This window comes from Mobula birostris, chromosome 15 (assembly GCF_030028105.1).
Source record: "Mobula birostris isolate sMobBir1 chromosome 15, sMobBir1.hap1, whole genome shotgun sequence".
Lineage (NCBI taxonomy): Eukaryota > Metazoa > Chordata > Chondrichthyes > Myliobatiformes > Myliobatidae > Mobula > Mobula birostris.
Window position 1 is genome coordinate 52,689,769 of NC_092384.1, and position 27,364 is coordinate 52,717,132.

At 38.8% G+C, this 27,364-nt stretch overlaps 1 protein-coding gene across 2 annotated transcripts in view; it reads right to left on the minus strand.

The window, feature by feature from the left end:
* Positions 1 to 1,517: 1,517 nt before the first annotated feature.
* The window catches only part of kars1 (lysyl-tRNA synthetase 1), a 50,232-nt gene continuing 24,385 nt past the window's right edge, over positions 1,518 to 27,364 (minus strand). For both annotated transcript variants that reach the window (XM_072279810.1, XM_072279809.1), the window contains 8 exons: positions 26,338 to 26,457; positions 18,139 to 18,301; positions 17,315 to 17,488; positions 15,493 to 15,578; positions 14,663 to 14,748; positions 13,049 to 13,175; positions 8,007 to 8,150; positions 1,518 to 1,937 (listed from right to left, as the gene is read on the minus strand). In XM_072279810.1, the coding sequence (XP_072135911.1) occupies positions 1,851 to 1,937; positions 8,007 to 8,150; positions 13,049 to 13,175; positions 14,663 to 14,748; positions 15,493 to 15,578; positions 17,315 to 17,488; positions 18,139 to 18,301; positions 26,338 to 26,457 (987 nt within the window). In that variant the 3' untranslated portion in view covers positions 1,518 to 1,850. The remainder of the gene's footprint in view (positions 1,938 to 8,006; positions 8,151 to 13,048; positions 13,176 to 14,662; positions 14,749 to 15,492; positions 15,579 to 17,314; positions 17,489 to 18,138; positions 18,302 to 26,337; positions 26,458 to 27,364) is intronic.

The following is a 27,364-nucleotide window of genomic DNA, read 5'->3' on the forward strand; positions in this document are numbered from 1 at the left end:
ATGTTGGTGAGCTTTCCTGATTGTGTGGAATGTGTTCTGAAACCATGAGGCTGTGTGAGATATGCACTCCCCAGATACTGAAACTACTTGAAGTTTCCCCTCCTGTGCCACAGATGTAAAGAGGGATACGTGGGGCAAGTTCTCCTGAAGTCGATAACCATCTTTGTCTTGTTGACATTGAGGAAGAGGTTATTTGCCTGGCACCAGGCCTCGAGCTCTTCCATTCCTTCTCTGTAGGCTGTCTCATCTTTGTTGGTGATGAGCCCCACCACAGTTGCATTGACAAACTTGACAATGTGATTACTTTGACACATCCCCAAAGAGTCTCGGCCCCAAACATTGACTATACTGCCTGGCCTGCTGAGTTCCTCCAGCATTTTGTGTGTTGCTTGGATTTCCAGCATCTGTAGATTTTCTGTTTGCCCCTTTGACCCTTATCGGTTTCCAATTGTTGCACCACAGCTTTGTATGACAACTGCTCAGCCTGTGATCACAAGAAACTGCAGAGTTGTGAAGTCAGCCTAGCATGTCATAGAAATCAATCCCCCCTCCCCCCACGGACTTTGTCTACCTCTGTTTACACTTTTCATTGTCGCAGTAAAGCAGCCAACATAATCAAAGACCCCACCCACCCTGAACACTGTCTCTCATTGCCCCTCATTGCCCCATGGGAGGGGATAAAAGTCTGAAAGCATGTACCACCAAGTTCAAGGACAGCTTCTAAATTAATGTTAAATGTCTATTGAGTGGTTCCTTAATACTGTAGGATAGGTTCTTGACCTTACAGTGTGCCTCGATACGACCCTGCACCTTACTGTCTACCTGTACTGCACTTTCTCCACACTGCAACACTTTATTCTGCACACATTGTTTTACCTTGGACTATCCCGAATGCACCGTTTTAGTGAATTAACTTGTATAAAGGATTGTTAGGATGGGAAACAATAGTCTGGAGGAAAATTGTTTCGTTTGGCTTTGTACATGTATACCATTGAATGACAATAAACTTGAACTTGAAACTTGTATAATGGCACCAAGACAAGATTTTCTACTGTGCCTTGGTACATGTGACAATAATAAACCAATTTATCTATTTCAACTCTCCTGTTTGATATCTGCAACACGGGAAACGTTTTGACAATTTACCCTATCTATGCCTATCATATGATGTACCTCGAGCAGGTCATTCCTCAGTCTCCCTTGCACTAGGGAAAACAAGCTCAGCCTATCCACTCTCAACCAACAACAGGTCTTCCAATCAAGGCCACATCTTAATGAATCTCATCTGCAGTTTTTTTTCAGCACACATTCTTCTTATAGTGTAGTGAAAGAACTACATACATACAAGCATGGCCCATCCAGTGTAAAATACCAATCTGACCTCAAGAGATCCAGTCTGCTTGGAAGAAGAATTAAATGTCTTATTTTTTATGATGTTATTACGCATTGATTTTTTTTAGAAAGAATCTGAATGTATAATTTTTAAAAAAGCAATACTTATTAAGAGCAATTCACTGTTCCTTCCAATTTTTTAATGATTCATCAATACAGTATCCCTCTCTGTAATGCAAAAAAAATGCTGCATTCTAGGAACATATTTAGGAAATGTACAGAAACATCAATATAAAAGGTGTTAAATCTGACAAATAATTTTGTTACATTTTCTTAATGTGAAATTAATTATAGGAATTGGAAATTATCGCAACACAAAAATAACTTGAAAATGTCAGCCTACTTGAAATGCAAGGAAGTTTAACTTTCTTTTGGAGTCACAAGGCATAATATTTTTAAGAAAATTAAGCATGTGATGGCGCAATCATGTTTCAGTGATCCATTGAATGGCAGTGTTTCTAATCTGCTGAAGGTGCATTTTCAGTAGCATCAGGTCGTTCCTTTTTATTGTCCTCTGGTTTCATTGCTGGGAAGAACAAGACCTCCTAAAGTAAAAGACAAAATAAATTTACCTTTTTAATATTAATCTTGTAAGAAATCATTTTACATATAATGTCAAATGTACATATTTCTGGCCTGCATATAATAACATTTCACATGTTGCTGCTTATGGGTAAATTCAATTAACAGATGCCATTTGAAGTGTAATCATTTTAAAGACCCAAGGCTATTGATTGATGCTATCAAAGTATGCTTTAACATTGAACTCAATAGGCCTAACCAGAAGCCCTGCATGAACCAAGAGATTCATAAGTTGCTGAGGGCTAGATTTGTGCCATTTTACAGTAGGCAACCCAGAGTCATACAAGTCTAGGTACAATCTTCAGAAGGCTGTTCCAAACAGAAAAAGGCTATTTCAGAGCAAACTGGAACCACAGATGGACATTCAACACCTGTGGTGTGGCAGAGTTTTTAACAATATAAATTCCTATAAAGTAAGACAGGGTAGCCTAAGTTGCAATCACCCATCACTCCCGAGTTCAATATCATTTCTGCAGGCTTTGATACTGAGAACTACCACAAGCCCCTGGCCAACCCTGTAATTTTTAGTGCCTGAGGCCGACGTCCAGGCATCCTTCAAGAGAGACTCTCTAGCTCTGCAGATGTTCATAATCATCCCACCCAAACTCATCGTCAAACTTCAAGACCTCGGCTTCTGTATCTCCCTCTGCAACTCGATACTCAGCTTCTTTGTGGGTAGATCTCATCAATCAGTGATCATTGGTAACATCTCCTCTTTGTTGACCATCAACACAGACACCTCAAGGCCAAGTGTGTAGCCCCCGCTCTACCCTCTGTACACACCTGATTGTGTGGCAAAGCACAGCTGCAATGTTGCTTCCCAATTCTCCAACAACACCGCAATTGTTGGACAAATTGTAGGTGGCGACAAGTCGGCTTACCAGAGCGAAATACTATAGGTCCTTTGGTTGTGTCGTGGCACAAGAGCTTCTTGCTCAACATCAACAAAACTAAAGAGCTGTTTGTTGACTTCAGGAAGGGGGGTGGTTTAAGCATACACCATCGGTAGTGGACAGAATTAACTTTTAATTCCTGAGCAGTACCATATCAGATGACCTGTCCTGGGCCCAGCGTACTGATGTAATCATAAAGAAAGTGTCCCAGCGCCTTTACTTTCTTGGGAATTACAGGGGTTCAGCTTGTCATTAAATATTATAACAAACTTCCACAAAAATATTTGTCATACGTACATCGAAACATACATTGGAATGAGTTTTTTTTTGAGTCAATGACCAACACAGTCCCAAGGTATGCTGCTGAAAGACCACAAGACACAGGAGCAGAATAAGGCTATTAGGCCTACCGAGTCTGGTCTGTCATTCCATCATGGCTGATTTATTATCCTTCTCAACCCCAATCTCCTGCCTTCTCCTCTGTAACCTTTGATTCCCTTATTAATCAAAAACCTATCAACCTCCATTTTAAATATACCCAGTGACTTGGCATCCAGTGGCAATGAATTCCGTAGATTCACCACTTACTGGCTAAAGAAATTCCTCCACAGCTCTGTTCCAAATGATGTTCTTTTATTCTGAATTTGTGCCCTCTGGTCCTGGAATCTCCCACAATTGGAAACATCCTCTCCACGTGTACTGGGCCTTTTAATATTCCACAGGTTTCAATGAGATTCCTCCTCAATCTTCTAAACTCCAGTGTGTACAGGCTCAAAGCCATTAAACACGGTTCATACATTGACCATTTCACTCTCAGGATAATTCTCATAAACCTCCTCTGGATCCTCTCTAATGCCTGCACATCCTATCTTAAATTTCAGCTCCCTCAAGAACCAACATGAATCAAAGATCACCACCATCCAGCCATGCCATCTTTTTTTTTATATATATAGCTAAATCGGGAAGGATGTACCGAAGTTTGAAATTGCACACCGCTAGGTTCAACAACAGTTACTTCCTTTAAACCAACTGGCAAAGTCCCGATCACTATAGACAAGCAACAATATGACTACTCTGCACTAAAATTGACATTATTTGCTCTAATTGTGTTCTTTCTTTCTTGTAAAAATTGGGTATAATGTTTGTTTTCTGGTGAATAGTGCTTCAATGATGCTATGTTGTTGCCATCCTGTTCTCTATCTACCTGTGTGCACATGTGGTTGTGTACAACTATGCTCTCGACCTTCAGCAGGCAAGTTTTTTTTTAGCCATAGCATGGTGAATCTGTGGAATGCTCTGCCACAGACTGTGGTGGAGGTCAAGTCCATGGGTATATTTAAAGCAGAAATTGATATAGATTCCTGATTGGTCGGGGTATCAAGGAATATGATGAGAGGGCAGGTGTATGGGGTTGAATGGGATCTGGGATCGGCCATAATGAAATGGCAGAGCAGACAATGGGCTGAATGGCCTAGCTCTGCTCCTATGTCTTATGGTCTTAATACAGGCAGCTGCCAGAAAACACCACTGAAACAGGTCAAATGTGGAAAATACACCAGTGTTCAAGGGCAGGACTTCTCTCTCTCCCCCCATCCCCTCAAACGCACACAACTTGGACTACACCAGATAACAGTTAAAGTCAGTGGCCTTGAGGAGACTTAATAGGATTCTAAAACACTTAAAAATGTTATAGTACATAAAATAGTACTGCACAGTACAGGCCCTTCGGCCCACAATGTTGTGTCAACCCTCAAACCCTGCTTCCCATATAACCCCCCCACCTTAAATTCCTCCATATACCTGTCTAGTAGTCTCTTAAACTTCACTAGTGTATCTGCCTCCACCACTGACTCAGGCAGTGCATTCCACACACCAACCACTCTCCGAGTAAAAAACCTTCCTCTAATGTCCCCCTTGAACTTCCCACCCCTTACCTTAAAGCCATGTCCTCTTGTATTGAGCAGTGGTGCCCTGGGGAAGAGGCGCTGGCTATCCACTCTATCTATTCCTCTTATTATCTTGTACACCTCCATCATGTCTCCTCTCATCCTCCTTCTCTCCAAAGAGTAAAGCCCTAGCTCCCTTAATCTCTGATCATAATGCATACTCTCTAAACCAGGCAGCATCCTGATAAATCTACTCTGTACCCTTTCCAATGCTTCCACATCCTTCCTATAGTGAGGCGACCAGAACTGGACACAGTACTCCAAGTGTGGCCTAACCAGAGTTTTATAGAACTGCATCATTACATCGTGACTCTTAAACTCTATCCCTCGACTTATGAAAGCTAACACGCCATAAGCTTTCTAAACTACCCTATCCACCTGTGAGGCAACTTTCAGGGATCTGTGGACATGTACCCCCAGATCCCTCTGCTCCTCCACACTACCAAGTATCCTGCCATTTACTTTGTACTCTGCCTTGGAGTTTGTCCTTCCAAAGTGTACCACCTCACACTTTTCTGGGTAAAAATTTTGTCAATAGCGTACTTAGTAATTTATTAGTCACATAAAATAGACTGCCACTCAAGTAATAAAAAATATACTGTACATTGTAATGTCATGTTGTTAAAGGTATTACTGTATTTAAAGGTTGTTCCTGTGAGGAAAGGGGTGGCCCAGCTTGCTGTCATTCTAATACAAACTAACAATATCCTGTTTAGATACCTAGTTATCTAGAAAAGTTTGAAGTTCTTTGATTCACAAAAATTAGCCCATACTTTCAAAGCGATGGGCATCTCAAGTGTTCTTTTTACAAAGAGGATGTTTTCCTTCTCAGCTCAACAGGATTCAGGCAGGCTCCAGAGGAGGAAAAGCAGTGTATTTTTATAGCCCACCTAACTGAACAAATTAAATTGCCAAGAAGTCAATCAGAAAATGGCAGTTTAGTAAGTATCTGGAAAATTGATAACAAGCTAAGCTTTCAAGTGACCTTTGATCAGTTCAGTCCACCCATTTATTTCAACTACACGAAAGACAAGATATCACCTTTGTCAACCACATAATAAATTCCTTCATTTGCCTTTGCACCTTTTTTATGCTGAGGCTGACTTAGAGAGATTATCCTGATAATTCAAAAGACCATCTTTGTTACTGCTCGCCCCTAAGCCCTTTGTTTGGAATAACCTCAGCATTTCTTGGGCTTTTAATTTGTTAGCTTGAGAAGTACGTTTTGGTTATGGTTGTTGCAGCAAGCATAACAAGTTAGACAGAAAATGTGAAACACGATTAGATGTGTATAACACATTCAATGGAATATACTAATATTTCTATCAATTTTCATGACTAATTTGCTTTGGAATTGGCCTTTAAAGTGCAAATAATAATCATGACTATGGGAAAAACAAACTATTTTCAAGAACTAGAAATCAGGTATCGAAGGCACTTGTAAGAACATTCCCAGCAATACAAGTTCATTTCAAATATACTCTGGTTGAGTAAAGAATAATAAAAAATATACGAGGGGGGAAAATTAAATACTAACAACAATATTGTGTCTAAGGGATTTGATAAGGTGCTTGAGTAAAGTAAGAGTTAAAGCTGATCCAAACACACTTAACAAAGAAAGATATACGTGAGAAAACTAAAAGCTTTACAAAGAAAACAAATATTGATGAATTTAGTAGCTGATTTTCAGCATAAATTGTGAATTAATCTCTTCCAACAAAGTAGTCTGCTGGAGAAGATTTATAGGTAGGCATATTGAATCTGGATGACAGGCCTATGCGGAATTTCTTCAAGAAGTTAATTCCAATGACACCTTTACTGCAGATGAAACTGACATATTCTGAAAGCACATTGAATAAAATTTAACATACCAAGGGCCATGTGGTAGTTGGTGATAAGCAATAAAAAAGGTTGTATGTCACAGTCAAGTCCAGCACAAAGAAATATGGAAAATAATACAACCCATTATCACTCAGTTGATAACAGCACCACACCCAATATCAGCTTGGATCAGTTACATCAACCCAGTTTATGTGGGTGCAGAGGAGGCATCACCAATAAATGGGTAGCACTGTATTCCTGTTCACTCTCAATGAAGACAGATGAGGAAGTTGATTCATCAAGGAAAATTATGCCAAAAAACATCATGTATAATCTTAACTAGTTACTGTAAGAAATCAAACACAGCTCTAGACGGAACGATCAAACTGAAGCAACCACACATTTGAAAGCTTCAGGTTGGGTAGAAAAAAGTTGTTAAGAGAAAATGACTACTTTTTTTTAAAAAAGGGAAATAATAATAAGTGTATCAAGAAAAGGAATCCATTATCAGTTCATAGATTTTTGTGCATTTCATTTAGACATTTTAACCACCCACATGAAAGCAGGGAATGTGTTCATAACTTAAATAATATATAATCAGGTTATTTAATGTTTATTGGATTCACCCCGGTGCTAGGTTACATTTCTATTGATACATTTATCAGTACTCTACCGTAAGATCTAGAGAAACCAAAGTCAGCTTTGTCCTTACTCAGCCTATACAGATTTTACTTTACCAGCACAGTAGCTTAACACCAGCGACCCAGGTTCATTTCCCGCCCCTACTTTTAAAGAGTTTGTATGTTCTTTCTGTGACCACGTAGGTTTCCTCCGGGTGCTGCGGTTTTCTCCAAAGACATACCAGTTGACAGGTTAATTGGTCATGGTAAATTATCCTGTGATTAGGCTCAGGTTAAAACAACGGGTTGCTGAGCAGAGAAGCTCAAAGGGCTGGAAGGGCCTATTCTGCACTCTATCTCATTAAAAAAATAAATAAAAATTTCTATCCAGCAGCCTTACCAGTCTTATCTTGTTCCATATCTCAGGCCCACTAAACTGATACAAATTAAGATTTGAATTTAATATCTGCCTCTTGCTTGTCATCCAGCAAAATATGAAAGAGGAGCAATGTTAAAACAAAATGTCAATGGTGAACTAATGGATGTGTACAGAACACTACATAGAACTTGCTTTTTAAAACTCCAATATAATATGCAGCTTGGGCTTTGGGATGCTTGAATAATGTTGGACAAACCGCTCTGAAATTTTGAAAATGGCAGTAGAAGTGACTTGGTGCAGATCTACTTACTTTGGAAATAAGTGACAAAAAACACAAGAGCTTTATTTTATTGATTTAAAAAAATTAATTTACCTTGATATTATTGGAATTTGTCAAGAACATGGTGAGTCTATCTATGCCCATGCCCCATCCAGCTGTGGGAGGAAGTCCATACTCCAAAGCCGTACAGAAGTTGTCATCAATAAACATGGCTTCATCATCACCAGCAGCTTTAGCCTGCAGTAACATTAAAACACAATGTATTCCACTCAAAAGATTCAAATTTTAAATGTTTCAGTATTTCTACTGAATTAAACAGGATTATCTTGCAACTCAAAAGAAATTGAATCCTTCAATAATGTTTATTGTCAACCAAATTGCCAATAAAGCAAAATAATTTTGATTTTCATTCCATTGTAGTTAGAACAATATGGTTCACATATTTTAAATTTAGATCAGGACTTGATATTCATCTAATCCGTATGCATAATATAGTCACAATTATGTGCTGAAGAGGGCAAATGATAACTGGACCAAATTAAGCAGAGGCGTTATGTTTCAAGTAGGGTCAGGCATGACAAGTGTTACTCAGATGGTCCAGTTGCAATGTTTAGGTTTGCAGGCACAGTAGGGATGTTAAATACAAGGAAAGTTCACCTCACAGGATGTTGAGATTAGACACAAAACACCTTCCCTATTCTCCACACTGAGTATCACAGTAATCTCTTTTTCTCTGTGTGCTCCACATTCACACACTCCTTAAATTATTGCAACACACATAAAATGCTGGACGAAGTCAGCAGGCCAGACAGCATCTCGGCAAAGAATAAGGCCAGAAACGTCAACTGGACTCTTTTCCTAGATGCTGCCTGGCCTATTGAGTTCCTCCAGCATTCTGCGTGTGTTGTTTGGATTTCCAGCACTTGCAGATTTTCCCTTGCTTCTCCTTAAGTTATTGGTGGATGTCAAATTTTGCAATCAACCACCAGGGGGCAAATTACATTTATTAAGACTGCTCCTGGACTCTTGGAAACTTCCAATACAAACAACAGAGCCAGGGGGAGTAATCTCAAGTTGCAGCAATCACCAAGGCATGGCAGCAGAGCAGAACCACGAGCATGGCCAAGCCTGCAAAACAGGAAGCCAAAGAAGGTGAAGGGACTGTTTTGCCCTTTCATATGCAGAAATATTAGGCAAAAGGATGTTGTATCTGGAAGATTGGAAATGCTGTAAGAGGAATGTCATTTTACAAAACAACCTTGTACCTATTAAAGCAACACACATCAAAATTGCTGGTGAACGCAGCAGGCCAGGCAGCATCTGTAGGAAGAGGTGCAGTCGACGTTTCAGGCCGAGACCCTTTGTCAGGACTAACTGAAGGAAGAGTGAGTAAGGGATTTGAAAGTTGGAGGGGGAGGGGGAGATCCAAAATGATAGGAGAAGACAGGAGAGGGAGGGATAGAGCCAAGAGCTGGACAGGTGATAGGCAAAAGGGGATACGAGAGGATCATGGGACAGGAGGTCCGGGAAGAAAGACAGTGGGGGGGGGGACCCAGAGGATGGGCAAGAGGTATATTCAGAGGGATAGAGGGAGAAAAAGGAGAGTGAGAGAAAGAATGTGTGCATAAAAATGAGTAACAGATGGGGTACGAGGGGGAGGTGGGGCCTTAGCGGAAGTTAGAGAAGTCGATGTTCATGCCATCAGGTTGGAGGCTACCCAGACGGAATATAAGGTGTTGTTCCTCCAACCTGAGTGTGGCTTCATCTTTACAGTAGAGGAGACCGTGGATGGACATGTCAGAATGGGAATGGGATGTGGAATTAAAATGTGTGGCCACTGGGAGATCCTGCTTTCTCTGGCGGACAGAGCGCAGATGTTCAGCAAAGCGGTCTCCCAGTCTGCGTCAGGTCTCGCCAATATATAAAAGGCCACATCGGGAGTACCGGACGCAGTATATCACCCCAGTCGACTCACAGGTGAAGTGTTGCCTCACCTGGAAGGACTGTTTGGGGCCCTGAATGGTGGTAAGGGAGGAAGTGTAAGGGCATGTGTAGCACTTGTTCCGCTTACACGGATAAGTGCCAGGAGGGAGATCAGTGAGGAGGGATGGGGGGGGACGAATGGACAAGGGAGTTGTGTAGGGAGCGATCCCTGCGGAATGCAGAGGGGGGGGGGGGAGGGAAAGATGTGCTTAGTGGTGGGATCCCGTTGGAGGTGACGGAAGTTACAGAGAATAATATGTTGGACCCGGAGGCTGGTGGGGTGGTAGGTGAGGACCAGGGGAACCCTATTCCTAGTGGGGTGGCGGGAGGATAGAGTGAGAGCAGATGTACGTGAAATGGGGGAGATGCATTTAAGAGCAGAGTTGATAGTGGAGGAAGGGAAGCCCCTTTCTTTAAAAAAGGAAGACATCTCCCTCGTCCTAGAATGAAAAGCCTCATCCTGAGAGCAGATGCGGCGGAGACGGAGGAATTGCGAGAAGGGGATGGCATTTTTGCAAGAGACCCGACGCAGACTGGGAGACCGCTTTGCTGAACACCTACGCTCTGTCCGCCAGAGAAAGCAGGATCTCCCAGTGGCCACACATTTTAATTCCACATCCCATTCCCATTCTGACATGTCCATCCACGGCCTCCTCTACTGTAAAGATGAAGCCACACTCAGGTTGGAGGAACAACACCTTATATTCCGTCTGGGTAGCCTCCAACCTGATGGCATGAACATCAACTTCTCTAACTTCCGCTAAGGCCCCACCTCCCCCTCGTACCCCATCTGTTACTCATTTTTATGCACACATTCTTTCTCTCACTCTCCTTTTTCTCCCTCTGTCCCTCTGAATATACCTCTTGCCCATCCTCTGGGTCCCCCCGCCCCTTGTCTTTCTTCCCGGACCTCCTGTCCCATGATCCTCTCGTATCCCCTTTTGCCGATCACCTGTCCAGCTCTTGGCTCTATCCCTCCCCCTCCTGTCTTCTCCTATCATTTTGGATCTCCCCCTCCCCCTCCAACTTTCAAATCCCTTACTCACTCTTCCTTCAGTTAGTCCTGACGAAGGGTCTCGGCCTGAAACATCGACTGCACCTCTTCCTACAGATGCTGCCTGGCCTGCTGCGTTCACCAGCAACTTTGATGTGTGTTGCTTGAATTTCCAGCATCTGCAGAATTCCTGTTGTACCTATTAAACATTTGTTTATACCAACAGCCCTCCTGACTGAGACAAGAATATTCAGTTGAACAGTGGGTTTCACAATGAATTTATCACTTTAAAAATATAATATTCCCAATACTAAAGTAAATCAAACCTATGCCACTAGAAAAGATCACATTCAACACTAAATACGCTCACTGTGCAGTTTAATAATGGAGTTTACTGATACTCTTATAATGCATTCTCCCCACTAAGCTAAGAAATAATTAACTCAGTGGATTTCAGTTAATCAGGCCAGCCTCTTACTTGGGACACGATGATGCTTAATTGAGGCAGGAGACTGGTGCCAAACAGTTTCTTACTAGCGTCAGATACATGGACTTGCATGGCAGCCAGACACGCTGTGCTTAGAGCAAACAGTTTTTAAATAGTGCCTGTTGTGTGTGCTTATGTTAAGAAAGCAAAAATTTTTGTCACTGACAGCTGGCAAGAACTAAATAGTAAGACAATTCATAGCTGTTTTGCTCACTGTGGTTTCAAGCATTCAGGCTTGGAGATGCCAGAAATGGCCGGGAGTGAAAACGAAACAATTTCACTACCTCAAGGAGGTACTACGAAGGAACTAAGAGGAAATAGAAGGAATTGAAAATCATCTTGAATGTTATAATGAAGATGAAGATAAGGAGGATGCAATTGTCAAAAATTGTATGAAGACAGTCCATTATCTTCGCTAGGTTTTTGTGCTGATTTTGTTCACTTACAGTCAATCAAAAGAACATGGCAGCATAGCTGTGTACATACAGCTATTGATGCTTCTGGACACATCTTCAGTGACGTTCCTGGAATCATCGGGTGTTTCGGGCCTTTCAACATCATACAACCTCCTCCAGGTGACCCAGCCAGGGCTGATCAGACCCCAGCTTGTGTCCAGATGGCTAGCTACTTATGACTCCATGGCTCCCCTCTTTTGAGCCACAGCCATCTTGAGGTCCTCTCTGCCGCATCGGTGGTACTGCGGATGGCTCTCCTCTTCCTCTCTCCCTCGATGCCCAAAATGCTGAAGGCTCTAACTAAAGAACAGGCTACGAATCCCCTACAACCAACCCCCACTGGGAGACACCTCGCTCTCCATCCAGCCTGCTGACAGTTGCTGACCAGTCCTGCGTACTTGGAGAGCTTCCTTTCAAAGGCCTCTTCCAAGCGATCTTCCCATGGGACTGTCAGCTCCAGCAGCACCACATGCTTAATACCTCTGTCAATAACTAATGGGAAATCAGACACAGTTTTCTAGTACTGTAGTGGTATTGATAGTGTTCCAAATTATTTTGCATTTCATTTAAATACATAATTTGTTACTCAGTTAAACAGAGGTAGTTGTCTTTATAACATCTTTTTAACTATTTCCATGAAACGGGCTCATTGCGACAACCACTTAATTAAGCCAAAATATTCTGGTCCTGATGTGTCTCAATGAAGTGGAAGCCACTTTATTTGTAACACAATTTAAGATGAAACAAAAGACTGCAACTTTTACTGTTATAAATATAATGTAAACATAGTTAGACATTATAGATAAGTACTTCAATGGCTATTTCTATCAGTAAATCAAACCAGAATGACAAATCGAATAATTTTAATAAAATCAAATGAAAACTGATGTGTTGCTTGAAGTTAATAAATGTTAAATTAATTGGTATTCTTTTCTGTGGAGGGAAATAAACAGTTGACATTTGACATCCGGACTGGCAACCCAGATGAGGGGCCTTAACCCAAAAAAAAATCGACAATCCCTTTCCCTCCACAGATACTGCCTGACCTGCTGAATTTCTCCAGAACCTTGCGTGTTGCTGCAGATTCCAGTATCTGCAGTCTCCGAACTTGGATTTCAGTTTTACAATCATCCATCGTAGATCCATGCAACTTAATAAATATCAAAGATTGGATCTATTTGCAGAATCATTATTAGATCTAAACAGTAAGAGTTACCTTAGCCTGTTCTTCAAAGAGTTCTCTCTGTTTAACAGGATCATTCAATTCTGTGTATGCATTACAAATCTCCTTTTTCATGACAAAGAGTTCAAATCGCTCTGTCAAACCCTTGAAGGATCGATGCCTGCAATAGATCAAAAAGCAATAATTTTATTGTCTTAATACAACAAAGAGTTCCAGTCTTTTTATAGTGATGTGTTTTATACTCTCAATTTACAAGTTTTTGCCTTCCTTTCAAAACTAGAGCAGGCCAAACTGAATGACTGTGCAAAAAAGGAACTAGTAGGGGAGGCCACCAAGAGACCTATGACAACTCTGGAGGAGTTACAAGCTTCAGTGGCTGAGATGGGAGAGATTGCGCATACAACTGTTGTCTGGGTGCTTCAGCAGTCGCAGCTTTATGGGAGAGTGGCAAAGAGAAAGTCACAGTTGAAGAAAACTCACATGAAATCTCCGCCGGAGTTTGCCTGAAGGCATGTGGGAGACTCTGAAGTTGGCTGGAAGAAGGTTCTATAATCTATGATTGAGTTTTTTGGCCATCAGACTAAACGCTATGTTTGGCATAAGCCAAACACTGCACATCATCAAAAACACACCGTGTCTACTGTGAAGCATGGTGGTGGCTGCATCATGCTGTGGGGATGCTTCACTGCAGCAGGTCCTGGAAGGTTTGTGACGGTAGAGGGTAAAATGAATGCAGCAAAATACAGGGAGTTTCCTGGAGGAAAACTTGATGCAGTCCTCAAGAGAACTGTGACTTGGGAGAAGATGTGTTTTCCCAGCAAGACAATGACCCCAAGCATAAAGCCAAAGCTACAAAGGAATGGCTTAAAATCAACAAAGTTAATGTCCCGGAGTGGCCAAGTCAGAGTCCAGACCTCAATCCAATTGAGAATTTGTGGCTGGACTTAAAAAAGGCTGTTCACCCACAATCCCCATGCAATCTGAAAGAATTTGAGTAGTTTTGTAAAGAAGAATAGGGGAAAAAATTGCAGCGTCCACATGTGCAAAGCTGATAGAGACTTAAGACTGCAATTGCTGCCAAAGGTGCATCTACTAAAACTGACTTGAAGGGGATGAATACTAATGCAATCAATTATTTTGTGGTTTATATTTATAATTAATTTAGATCACTTTGTAGATATCTGTTTTTAGTTTGGCACGAAAGAGCTTTTTTTTGTTGATCAGTGTGAAAAAAGCCAATTAAATCCACTGTGATTCAGTGTTGTAAAACAATAAAAAAAACACAAAAACTTCCAAGGGGGGTGAATACTTGTTATTGGGACTATATCTCATGTTTATTCTCAGAACATTGTTGAGTACAGCACTGAACTAACAAGTGTAGTAACCATCCGACATTGTGCTTCAACATATCATCTCTGGCACATCCCACATTTGGAAGAACTTTTTTTGAAAAATACTCACTATCAAAATATCTTAAGAACTTGTGCTCATGTTCAAAGTAGGATTTTAGTTTCCTTCACGTGACATCAACTGTTTACTCCCCAAAATTAATATCCAAACATTTTCTTTTCCCACTTTCTGATTACGTGAGCACTGCCAAAACAGAAGTGTATATTATTCCTAGTTTTATTAGTATTTTGACCTTACCATTTAGCCAATGGACTCATGATTTGCGGATGGTCACAGATGAACGTTGGGTTAATGCAAGTGACCTCCATGAAATCACCAACCAACTGGAAGAAAATGATAAGAAGTTAAAATCTATTTTATTTTAAATATGTTGTTTACTCCATTATCAGATATAGTTAGTAAGTCCAGTGGCCACCAGTGTGGTGAGCAAGTTAGCTTGTAAAAACCTCTCCTTTTCAGGGTTGTGAAAGTTATGGGATAGATGCTTTGTAAAATCCATCCAGCTTTCGAGTTTAATGTGTTGAATTTAGTTATAGCCACAAAAATACAAGAGGAATACATTATGTGAGAGAGCAAAAATTTATATCAGAAATATGGAGTATCATATGTTGTTGAAAAAAACACCAATGATTTTTAAGCCAAATTGCTTCTTCATTTTTAAAATTAGGAGGCAAAATCTCTCAAAAATATTACAATAGAAGTTGCTTGTTATTGACAAGAAAACAAATTCTGATATAATTTCTGATTTAAAAAAGGTGCAACAAACTTCTCATTTGTCACATTAACTGTGAGGCTCACAGTGGGAGGAAAACATAACACATAGTAAAAGGAAAATTTAAATGATCTACAGATACAAAGCACAGGACTAGGCATTTTAAATAGTTTGTCATGGACTAGATGGGCTGAAGTACCTGTTTCTGTGCTGGACTTCTCTATCACTCTATGACATGTCAAAGTAGTAATGTAATTGCAAACTATTTTGCCACAACCATTTTGTTATAACCCCATTATCAGGTTCTTGACTGTGCACATTGACTTAAGAGTTTCATAATGCACTTTTGCAATACCTTATCTAAAAGCCTGGCTGTAGATCTTGGAGGTGGACACTCAACGTCTTTTCGAACACACAAGTCGTCAAAGAATTTACGAGTCTCTGTTCACACAAAATGAAATGAGTCCATTTAAATGCAAATGAAAATCCTATGCAGGAATTCTATTTTATTAAAGGAAGTTATATAGTCACAAATGAAAGCTTTTGCTAATTACATTGAAACAAATTAGATTCTGAGGTGATTTGATAACACAGATGTTGTGAGGATCTTTCTCCTTACACGGAATCTCAAATTCGTGGATTCATGGTTTCAGATTTCTGAATGATCCATGAATCCATGTATTTTGCCCTCTTTTTGTACAATTTATTTTTAATACATTTCTTATTGTAACTGAGTAACTTTTTTATGTATTGCACTGTGCTGCTGCCAGAAAACAAGTTATCATGATTAACATGTCTGTGATTAACAAAACCGGATTCTGATTCTGTGATATTAGGAAGAAATGTTTTCTCTCAAGGGTTCAAGATTCTTTGGAATACTTTAAAACTCTGGAGGTTGGGTCATTGAATGTACTCAAGACAGATTCTTGGACTACTGTGGACTCAATGCTTACAGACAACAGGTAAAAAAGTAGGTATGAGGCCAAGATCACAGCCATGACTTTATTGAAGAGAAATGGAGATCAAAGGGCCTTTACGTCCTGTTCCTGCTTCTTATGTTTTTAAGTGTGCATTCGTTTGACATGTTATGCAACAAATTAATCGTTAATGAAACTGTCTGATCAAAGTTCCAATCGCCACAGAGCTAGGGTTAAGTTCTTACTGGCAATGTCCAAGGTTCTATTGTTCATGTGGGCATTTGACTTACAAATGATTACTTTAGTATAAACTATAAACAATAGTTTACAGAAGAATACAGAAATAATGGGCCAGGCTACTCTCAAATCTCCAACACTGTTCAAATATACCACAGAAAACCCCTTATACTTCTGTTTCCTGGTTCATCCCTTTTTCCTTTAATTCCATTAGCACAAGAATCTTTTGATTCTAGTCCTGAATTTACGCATTGTAGACCACAAGACCATAAGGCATAGGAGCAGAATTAGGCCATTCAGCCCATTGAGTCTGTTTGTCATTCCATAATAACTGATTATTATCCCTCTCAACCCCATTCTTCTGCTTTCGCCCCGTAACCTTTGAAGCCTTTACTAATCAAGAACCTGCTAAGCTCCACTTTAAATATACCCAATGACTGGGCCTCCATGGCACCTTCCTGTAGGCCCCACCATCTTGAATGGGAGTTCTGAACTTAATCAGTGATCCCTTCTCAGAATCAGGCCGACCTGGTTTCACACATACTTTGATAGCATTTGGTTCCACTGACATTCGGTCTTGGGATAAGAGTAAACTCCCACCCCCCCCATCCAGATAACTCAGTTGTCAGGCAGTATGCAATAAATTGGGGGGGAGAGGGAGCAATAACCTAGTGCAAAAACTCAGTAGTGAACATGATGCCTTTGTGCCAATCATGACATTCAGCTTCCAGTGACTCTGAATGAGATCACCGAGGATCAGTTCGAAGGAGGAGGCATAAAAGGGCAGATTCCTGGGAAACTCCAGCAGGAACTTTGCATGGACAGGCCGAGATCCTCCGAATAAAGCTGGGTTCATAACTGGGCATTCTCAAGTAGCTGAAGAATTGAGAAATGTTAGTAGGGGACTGTGTGATCAATCACAAAGATTGGACTTTAATGAGCAGAATATAAAAGTACTTTTCACAACCTCCAGTCCATTTAGATCTTTGATTAAAACCAGTAATAAGAATGCCTCACTCTTACCTTCAGTATCATATTGATCAGGAGATGGAAATTTTTCTCCCAGAATTTTCTCCAAATCTGCTGTCAAGCTCAGGCGCTTGAACGGTGGTGTAAAATCAATTTCATAACTTTGGCCTTCCGGTCCTTCAGGGTGGTACGTAATCTTGTAGCTACCTGTTATGCTCCTAACCATACCTGTAAAAGAAAAACTTCACAATTTGTATTCCAAAAAGATAGTAGACTACAAACTGTTCAGTACCAGGTTAGCCACGTTGGCAAGACCATAGATTTCCTATTGAAGAAAGGAAGATGAAATAAAAACATATGCCAGAGTTGCCAATAATTTTTGCAACATTTCCTGCTGGAAGAGTACAGTTATGGCCAACAACTGATGACCAGGTGTTCTAAAACTTCATGAACCTTCTTCAGAATCAAAAGATCTAAGATACACGAATATCATCACTCTGATAAAATGATCGCACAAGCTAGGGCCAATGAAATTATTTGAGAGCATCCCCTTCAAGACAATAAGAGAGGGGAAACAAACTAAAATAATATCACAAAGAAAATAACAGAATGCTGGAGGAAGTCAGCAGGTCCAGCAGCATCCACAGAAATGAACGAACAGTTCACATTTCAGGCCAAGAGCCTTCTTCAGGACTGGAAAGAAAGAGAGAAGACACTGTGGGGAGGGGAAGGAGGACAGCTGGAAGGTGATAGCAGATGCCAGGTGGGTGGAGAGGAAAGAATCTGGAATCATTGTTCTTAAGATTTTTAATATCTACAATGAATCTATGACATAAACTGGAATCCATTTGTTCAAGACTAAGAATCATATTACTAACCTGAAAGAAGCTTCTCAGTGATTTCCATCAGGTCATTATAATCCGCATATGCCATGTAAAACTCGCAAGTGGTAAATTCTGGATTGTGAGTGAGATCAATACCTTCATTTCTAAACTGGCGGCCAATTTCATACACCCTGTCAATACCTCCCACCACCAGCATCTGTAAAGTAAAAATACTATTTTTTTATCCTTGGATCATAGAACAGGTGAGTGAAATTATTGTGTTCCACAAGTAAGGTAATAGCTCCTACTTTATAAATTCTAGTCACAGATTCTGTATACTTATATGAAAAGCAACATATTTTACAACACTGCATTCTTACACAACCAGTTGTCTTCCTACAAGTAAGTTTGAACAGAACACAATTTGAGTATTTCAAATTTACTTATTAATTTTCAGAAGATGAACCTTTCTTTCCAAATGTATTTCTTCATTTTCAATTCAAACCTATCTAAATATTACATTTTCGTCAAACAGCAAAATGAATTACAAGCCACTCTTAATTTAAGAAAATAAAATTCTATAATTAATTTTTTTTCCATTTCATACAACTTAGGGAATAATTTGCTTTTACATCTGAATAATATTCCATTATTGATAATAATAAAATAATAAAATTCTCAAACTAAATACAGACTTACAAACCGTGTATAATATTAATTTTCCTATGTCTAAAGGCTTTACAAATTATTAATATATATATTGGCTATGCACCACTGGCTGGCTATGCATACATATTCAAAGCTGTAAACAAATTCTTGTACTAGCTAATTTGCTGCAACATTTTAATAGCAATAAGCTGGAAAACCCGTGCAAAACCTCATGCAGTGAAAGATATACAAAATAAAAATTTTATATTCCAATTATGTGTTTGCATAAAGGTAGAAATAAAAGTCAAGTAACATGTAAGTTAGATTTATAAATTTAGACAATGATCAGCAACTATGAACATAATTTTCATCATAAACTATTTCTCACTTTTGCACAAATCATAATTTGCAAAGGAATAGCAGCCTTTATTCAAGTAGAACTAATTTCTCAGTCAGAGCATTCACCCTCACCTTGTGCATGTAATCTAGGAAGGGGAAACAAGATCCTTTTTATGTAGGTTTCACGGTTGACAATCCAAAAAAACTCCAAGGGCCACCTAGACAGCACATCTTTAACTCAAGCACTCACTCGTACCAGAACCTTTGAACATCCTGGATAATTCATCCTGGTTGAATTTTTACTTGAAATCATTTTTCTGCTTCAATGAACAATATATTATTCTTACAACCTCAGAACATGGTGCCAAGACAGGATCAGGTTTATATATCACCCCAACGGGTCAAAAGGGGAGTCATTTTGCTGCAGTTACGTACAGAACAAAAGGTCACAGCTTGTATTTAACCCGGCCAGCCAAGTTGTTCCTTTCCTTTAATCTGAACACATGGATCACTGCAGACAAATTCAGTAAGTAGAGCAAGATAACAAACTTAATGAAATACACCCCCCACCCCAGGAGTCACAAAGTTTTCTTTTTTCTTTCTTTTTAAATCTTTTTATTGAATAAGTATACAAAAAGGTAAGCCATATAGGCACTAATACACTGTTAGAATATAATAAAATTACAGGAGATATTAATACAGAAAAAAAGTGATACAATGTAATTTAAACATAACATACTAAGGTAACATAATAGTATACTAATTTTTATATATATGTCTCAATAGAGAAAAGGAACCCCCCCCCCCAAAAAAAACCCCACCGTGCAACTAAACTAAAAGCAAAGCAAAGCAATGGGCTAACTTGGAACCAAGTAGAGTTAAAGAACTTAAAATCACGTCCTCAAACCCGACCTCCATTAAAAACAGTAAAAAAACAAGAAGAGCATATAAATATGGAGCAAAAAAGAGAAAAAAAAATTACATTAAATGAAAATATTGAATAAAAGATCTCCAGGTCTGTTCAAATTTAAGTGAGGAATCATAAAGATTACTTCTAATTTTCTCTAAATTCAAGCATAATATCATCTGAGAAAACCAAAAAAAGGTGGTTGGAGCATTAAGCTCTTTCCAATGTTGTAAGATACATCTTTTCACCATTAAAGTAAGAAATGCAATCATTCTACGGGCTGAATGAGAAAGATTACTGGAAATTTTAGGTAGTCCAAAGATAGCAGTAATAGGGTGAGGAGAGATATCTATATTCAATACCTTTGAGATAATATTAAAAATGTCTCTCCAAAAAGTTTCCAGAGTAGGACAAGACCAAAACATATGAGTTAAAGAGGCTATCTGCCCCAGACATCTATCACAAAAAGGATTAATATGAGAATAAAAGCGAGCTAATTTATCTTTGGACATATGTGCTCTATGAACAACTTTAAATTGAATTAGGGAATGTTTAGCACAGATAGAGGAAGTATTGACTAATTGTAAAATCTGCCCCCAGTCATCCACGGAAATGATAGAACTCAATTCCAGTTCCCAATCTACCCTAATCTTATCAAATGGAACTTTCCTAAGTTTCATAATAATATTATAAATCATAGCCGATGCACCTTTCTGACATGGATTAAGGTTAATTATAGTATCTAAAATGTATGTAGGAGGAAGCATTGGAAAGGAAGAAAGTATAGTACTTAGGAAATTTCTAACTTGTAGATATCTAAAAAAATGTATTCTTGATAAATTATATTTATTAGATAATTGTTCAAAAGACATAAGGGAACCATCTAAAAATAAATCCAAAAACCGTGAAATACCCTTAGTCTTCCAAATTTGAAAAGCACGATCCGTAAAAGAGGGAGGAAAAAATATGTTACCTAAAGTAGGAATCGATAGCCCACATTGGTTAAGATCAAAAAATTTTCTGAATTGAAACCAAATACGTAAGGTATATTTAACTATCGGGTTAGATACCTGTTTGAGGCGTTTCAAATCAAAAGGAAGAGAGGAACCTAAAATAGAGCCAAGTGTATAGCCCTGAACAGATTGTAATTCCAATGCTACCCATTTGGGAATGGATAGTATATCCTGGTCAAGTAACCAAAATTTCATATGTCGAATATTAATTGCCCAATAATAGAACCTAAAGTTAGGTAATGCTAAACCTCCATCTCTCTTAGCTTTCTGTAAATGTATTTTACCCAGTCTCGGGTTTTTATTTTGCCAAATAAATGAAGAAATTTTTGAGTCAACTTTATCAAAAAAAGATTTTGGAACAAAAATCGGTAATGCCTGAAATATATATAAAAATTTTGGCAGAAAAAACATCTTAACTGCATTAATACAACCAATCAAAGTTAAATATAAAGGAAACCATTTAGATGAAATTTGAATAATTTGGTCAATTAAGGGTAAAAAGTTAATCTTAAATAAATCTTTGTGTTTACAAGTAATTTTAATCCCAAGATATGAAAAATAATTATTAATCAATTTAAGCGGAAAGTTATGATATAAGGGAAGTTGTTTATTAATCGGGAAAAGTTCACTCTTACTAAGATTTAATTTACAACCTGAAAAAAGACTAAATTGTGCTAATAACTCTAAAACAGCAGGGATGGATTTTTGAGGATTAGAAATATATAAAAGTAAGTCATCAGCATAGAGTGATATTTTATGGGACTTTAAGCCCCGAGTTATCCCAGTAATATTTGGAGATTCTCGAATGGCAATTGCAAGAGGTTCTAATGCAATATCAAATAATAAAGGACTAAGAGGACAACCTTGTCGAGTACCTCGAAAAAGAGGGAAAAAAGGTGAGCTTAAAGAGTTAGTACGGACCGAGGCCACAGGAGTATGATATAACAATTTGATCCAGGATATAAATTTCGAGCTAAAATTAAACATTTCAAGCACTTTAAATAAGTAAAGCCATTCTACTCTATCAAAAGCTTTCTCAGCATCTCAAGAGATAACACACTCAGGAACATTTTGTGAGGGGGTATAAACAATATTTAACAGTGTGCGAATGTTATAAAAAGAGTAACGACCTTTAATAAAACTCGTTTGGTCTTCCGAAATAATAAAAGGAAGTACTTTTTCTAATCTGTTTGCTAATAACTTAGAAAAAATTTTAGAATCAATATTTAATAGAGATATTGGTCTATAAGATGCACATTAAGCAGGATCTTTATCCTTCTTTAATATTAGAGAGATTGACGCTCTATTGAAAGATTCGGGAAGTTTACCAAGTTTTAATGAAGCCTCGAAAACCCTACAGAACCAAGGGATTAACGAAGGTGCAAAACATTTATAAAATTCTGCGGTAAACCCATCAGGGCCAGGAGCTTTCCCCAGGTTCATAGAGGAAATAACATTCTTAATCTCATCAGTGGTAATGGGAGTATCTAGCGTAGAAGACATATCCTGTGAAATCTCAGGGAAATCTAGGTTATCTAAAAAAATCATTCATATATTTAGAGTCTCGAGGAGACTCTGATTGATATAAGGAAGAATAAAAATCAAAGAAGGTTTGATTAATCCCCGCATGATCAAGTATCAGTCGATCATTTTGATTATAAATCTGATTAATTTGACATGTAGCATAGTTAGACTTCAATTGGTTAGCCAACAGTTTGCCAATTTTGTCACTGCGTACATAAAATTCACTTCGTTTTCTTTAATTGGTTTACAATCGAGGACGAAAGTAATAAACTGTGTTCCATTTGAAGTTCAGTTCTTTGTTTATATAACTCCTCAGAGGGAGCTGTAACATATTTCTTATCAATTTCCTTAATCTTGTCCACAATTACCAACTCCTCCTGCTTCAGCTTCTTCCTCAAAGCAGCAGAATAAGAGATAATCTGACCAGGAATATAAGCTTTAAAGTATCCCAAAGAATGTTCACAGAAATATCCTCTGTATAGTTGATTGTAAAAAAAAGATCAATTTGTTCATTCATAAATTTAACAAAGTCCGAATCCTGAAGCAACAGCGAATTAAAACGCCATTGTCTATTATTTTGTGTATTGGCCTGAATTTTAATAGAAAGCTGAAGTGGAGCATGATCCGAAATGGTTATAGAGTCATAATCACATTTAATCACTGAAGAAATAAGACGAGAGTCAATAAAAAAATAATCAATTCTTGAATAGGAATGGTGAACATGTGAAAAAAAAGAAAAATCTTTTTCCTGAGGATGCAAAAAACGCCAAATGTCCGTCGACCCAGAATCAGAGAGGAATGAATTAATCAAAGTTGCAGATTTATTAGGTAAGGTCCATAGAGGAGCCAAACGGTCCAAAGCTGGAGATAAACAGGTATTAAGATCTCCGCCCCAGATCAATGAAAACTCATTCAAATTCAGGAACTGATTGAATAATGATTTATAAAATTCCGGATAGTCCATATTGGGAGCATAAACATTAACCAAAACTATCTTTTTATTAAATAGTAGACCACTAACCAGTAGAAATCTACCATTCGGACCAGAGATAATATCATGTTGTATAAAAGTAACTGAGGAGTCTATAAAAATAGAGACGCCTCGAATCTTAGCGTTAGAGTTCGAATGAAACTGTTGTTCCTTCCAGAATTTAAAAAAACGTAGTCTGTCCCCCCTCCGCACATAGGTCTCTTGTAAAAATAGAATTTGTGCTTTAAGTCTCCGGAACACTTTAAAAACTTTTTTCCTTTTAATAGGATGGTTAAGACCATTAGTATTCCAGGAGACAAAATTAATAATAGACTCCATAAACCCTAAGGTCAACCCGCAACAAGGAGGATTGACGATAGGCTCGACCCACGAACCCGGAAAGGGAACAGAACAAATAAGAGATACCGGGAAGGAAAACGCAACCAATACTTCAATAGTGTACATAGCCCAAGAAGAAAGAAACTAAAACGTGAAGCCCCTCCCACCACCCTCCATCCCATGATCCCAAGGCTAAATCTAAAACAGACCAGCCAGAAAGAAGCACTAAAACTACCCCCATGACTTCCGATAGACGCTCCCTAAAAAAAAAGTGTAAATATAAAAAAGATCAGCTAGTTATAAAACAGTAAAATAAAAAAAGTAAATCAATTAAAACAAACACTTAATATAAAAAAGAAAAAGCTAGAAAATATAAAAACTGCAACAAACCCTAGACCCTATGAACAAAAAAAATGAAAATATTAACATAAACTAGCTATGAAAACCTACAAAAAAAATTTAAAAACTACAAAATTTAAGGCCTCAAAGGAAATACGTGGAATGACGTTGAGGGAATAATCACCCAGAATCCCCTGGGAAAAAGAAAGGAATGACGCAGATAGAAAGGAAGTTTAGCAACCATATTAATTAATCAAAAATAAACTTTTCAGCCCATATAAGGCAAAAAAAATTAAGGCCGACAGATTCACAACCTCCGATCAAATGGAGATAGTTAAAAATTACGATTAAGATGTTGAAGGTGAAAATTGATCCAGATAACTCTGGGCATCCGATGGAGATTCAAAAAAACAGAGGGCTCCATCCAACGTACGGATCCTTAGACGTGCTGGGTAAAGCAGCGCTGGTTTTAAATCCATCTTGTAGAGTTCCGACATCACAGATCTGTAACGAACCCGTTGATCTCGAATTGGTTTACTGAAATCCTCCACGAACCGGAAATTAAGATCCGAAAAATCAATGTAACCTTTAGATCGAACGAATCAAAACAGTTTCTCCTTGTCTTGAAAGTAATGAAAATGTAAGATGACATGTCGAGGTTTATCTGACTTAGACGAGTATGATGGAACTCTGTGAGCCCAATCCAATAATGGTGGTTGGTCAGGAAATACAGTAGGAAATGCATCTTTTAAAAGTTGAGAAAAAAACTTCATAGGGTTGTCAGATTCCACAGCTTCACGCACACCAATCATTCGAAGATTCTGCCGTCGCATTCTGGATTCTAAGTCAGAGTTTTTAAAAGGTCAGAAAGTCAAGTTTTTTCTTCATTATAGTAATTGTTTCTTCAATTTTCCCCATCTTGAGTTCATTTTGTTGCGTGGATTTTTGAAGATTAGATATAGCCGACTGATGTTCCGTAATAGATAATTGTATCTTATCAATTGAATCAGCAATTTTCTGGAAATTAATTGAAATTTCCGAACGAATCAGTTCCATAATAGAGGTTGAGATTTCCCTTTGAATTAGATCCGATATAGCTTTCAAAGTCACCGGTGGTTCAGTCGGAGGAAGATCGGTACCTTTCGGTCTAACCGGAGGTTTGCCGTCTTTCCCATTCTTTCCATTCTTAGACATAGCAGACCTTAAAAACATCCGATTATCGAAGAGCCCAATTTGTTTCAAAGTATTGTAAAGTCGATGCCTTAATGGTTAGTTAAAATATAGCTGATCATAAGAAAAAAAACTCAGAGGTAATGGAGCGAGTCAAGAACACGACTTCACTCCATGAGCTCTACCGGAAGTCCCCAAGTTTTCTTTTTGTTCAATGTTATTTCCGCTACACAAATGTAAAGGAGAACAAAATAATTGATATTCCGGATCCAAAAAATCATAAGCATCATAAACCCTTTGAGCCAAATCATCCTTCATAATAAATTGTAGTCATCAATTTTGTTTAAATATGTTTGAGAGTGACTGAGTCCACTTGACTGTATAAAATTGACCCTGCAAACAATAAAATTAATCATTCGTGCAAAACCAAGTTCTTAGCTACAAAGATTTTTGCTGCTGCATAATTGTCACACTAGCTGAACTATTCCCCTTGACATCTCAGTCACTGTTCAATATGCACTTGGTTTCAATGCTGCCCTGCTACGTGTCCTGTATTTTACAGCACAAAATCCTCTCCTGGAATGGACTATTCAAATTACAATCCCTTCTCATCAATAATTCAGAATTACTAGAACTATACAGGCCTGTCTAAAGGCAGTGTCATACATATCCTGCTTTTGACCGTACATTGTGAACTACAGATATAGAGTCATGATTTTCATGATAAAGTCATGATACATTTATCCTTCATGTGTGATCCAGCAAAATCATTCTTTGAAGGGCATATGTTATCCCACAGCAACAATCAGAGAAATGTAGGGCCGTCCAATCTCCTGTTCAACATTCCTCTAACAAACAGCATCAACTATCCTGATTACTTATTCAATTACTTTTAGTATGACCGTGTATGGCTGCCATATATACCACATTGCAACTACAGCCACCAGCTAATAATACAAATAAAATCACATTTCTGCTTTCAACTTAAACAAAAAGATTTGTACCTTATGGTAAAGCTCTGGTGCGATTCGCATGTATAAATCCATGTCTAATTCGTTATGATGTGTAATGAAAGGCTTGGCAACAGCTCCACCTGGAATGACGTTCATCATGGGTGTCTCCACCTGCACAGAGGGTTAAATGTACATAAACTGGAGCAATATTGCACTCACAAACAAAGTACATAGTACTACTAAAGAAAGATAATCGTACTTACATTGTTAAAAATCACACAATAAATTCCATTATTGAAAAATCTGGACAGATATCCAATAGAGGCAGTAGGATATGTTATATTTTCATCCAAACTTCTGGTACGACGGCAGCACGTTCAGATGCAGCGGGCTCTCGGGGCCAGCCAGAGGTGTTTTTATCTTTTTTAAAATGTCTTTTTTATGATTGCAAGAAAATGCTGGACATTAAGATTTTCATGCACTACAGGTCTACCCCATCAGCCAGCTGCTCATTGGTAGAGGAGCTGGACTTGGTGCAGACCATGTTAATGCCTACAGCATCACAGTCAACATGCGGTGTGCAATCTCACAACGAGTGATTGTCCCCGACGTTTCTCTTGCGACTGCAAGGCTCTGTTGGACATTGGCAATGTTTCCCTTGTTTATTGGCGATACAGATGGTGGGGGAGCTGCATGGATGCAGTTGTAGCAAGGACCAGGCCTCAAGCCACAGGTTTGCCTGCCGCAGCAGTCCAGGAGAGGAGGTGGTGTAGAGCTGCTCTGGGGACCAGCCCTACCCATCATTGCTGCCCTCCAGTGTACACTTGGCGGAAGGCAAGCTGGATTCTGTGAATGTATGCGTTCATTCGTCTGCACTCTGCTGAGAACTGCTTGTTCTTGTCAATAACACCTATGTACCATCGATTTACAGGACGTATTACCTGGGGGCTCGTATGACTATGCATTTACCTGTTACCTTTACGTGCCTTGTGTTGTGTATGACTATTGGCACGATGTTTTGCACCTTGGCAAATGTTGTTTCGTTTGGCTGTATTTATGAGTATTCATGTATGGTTGA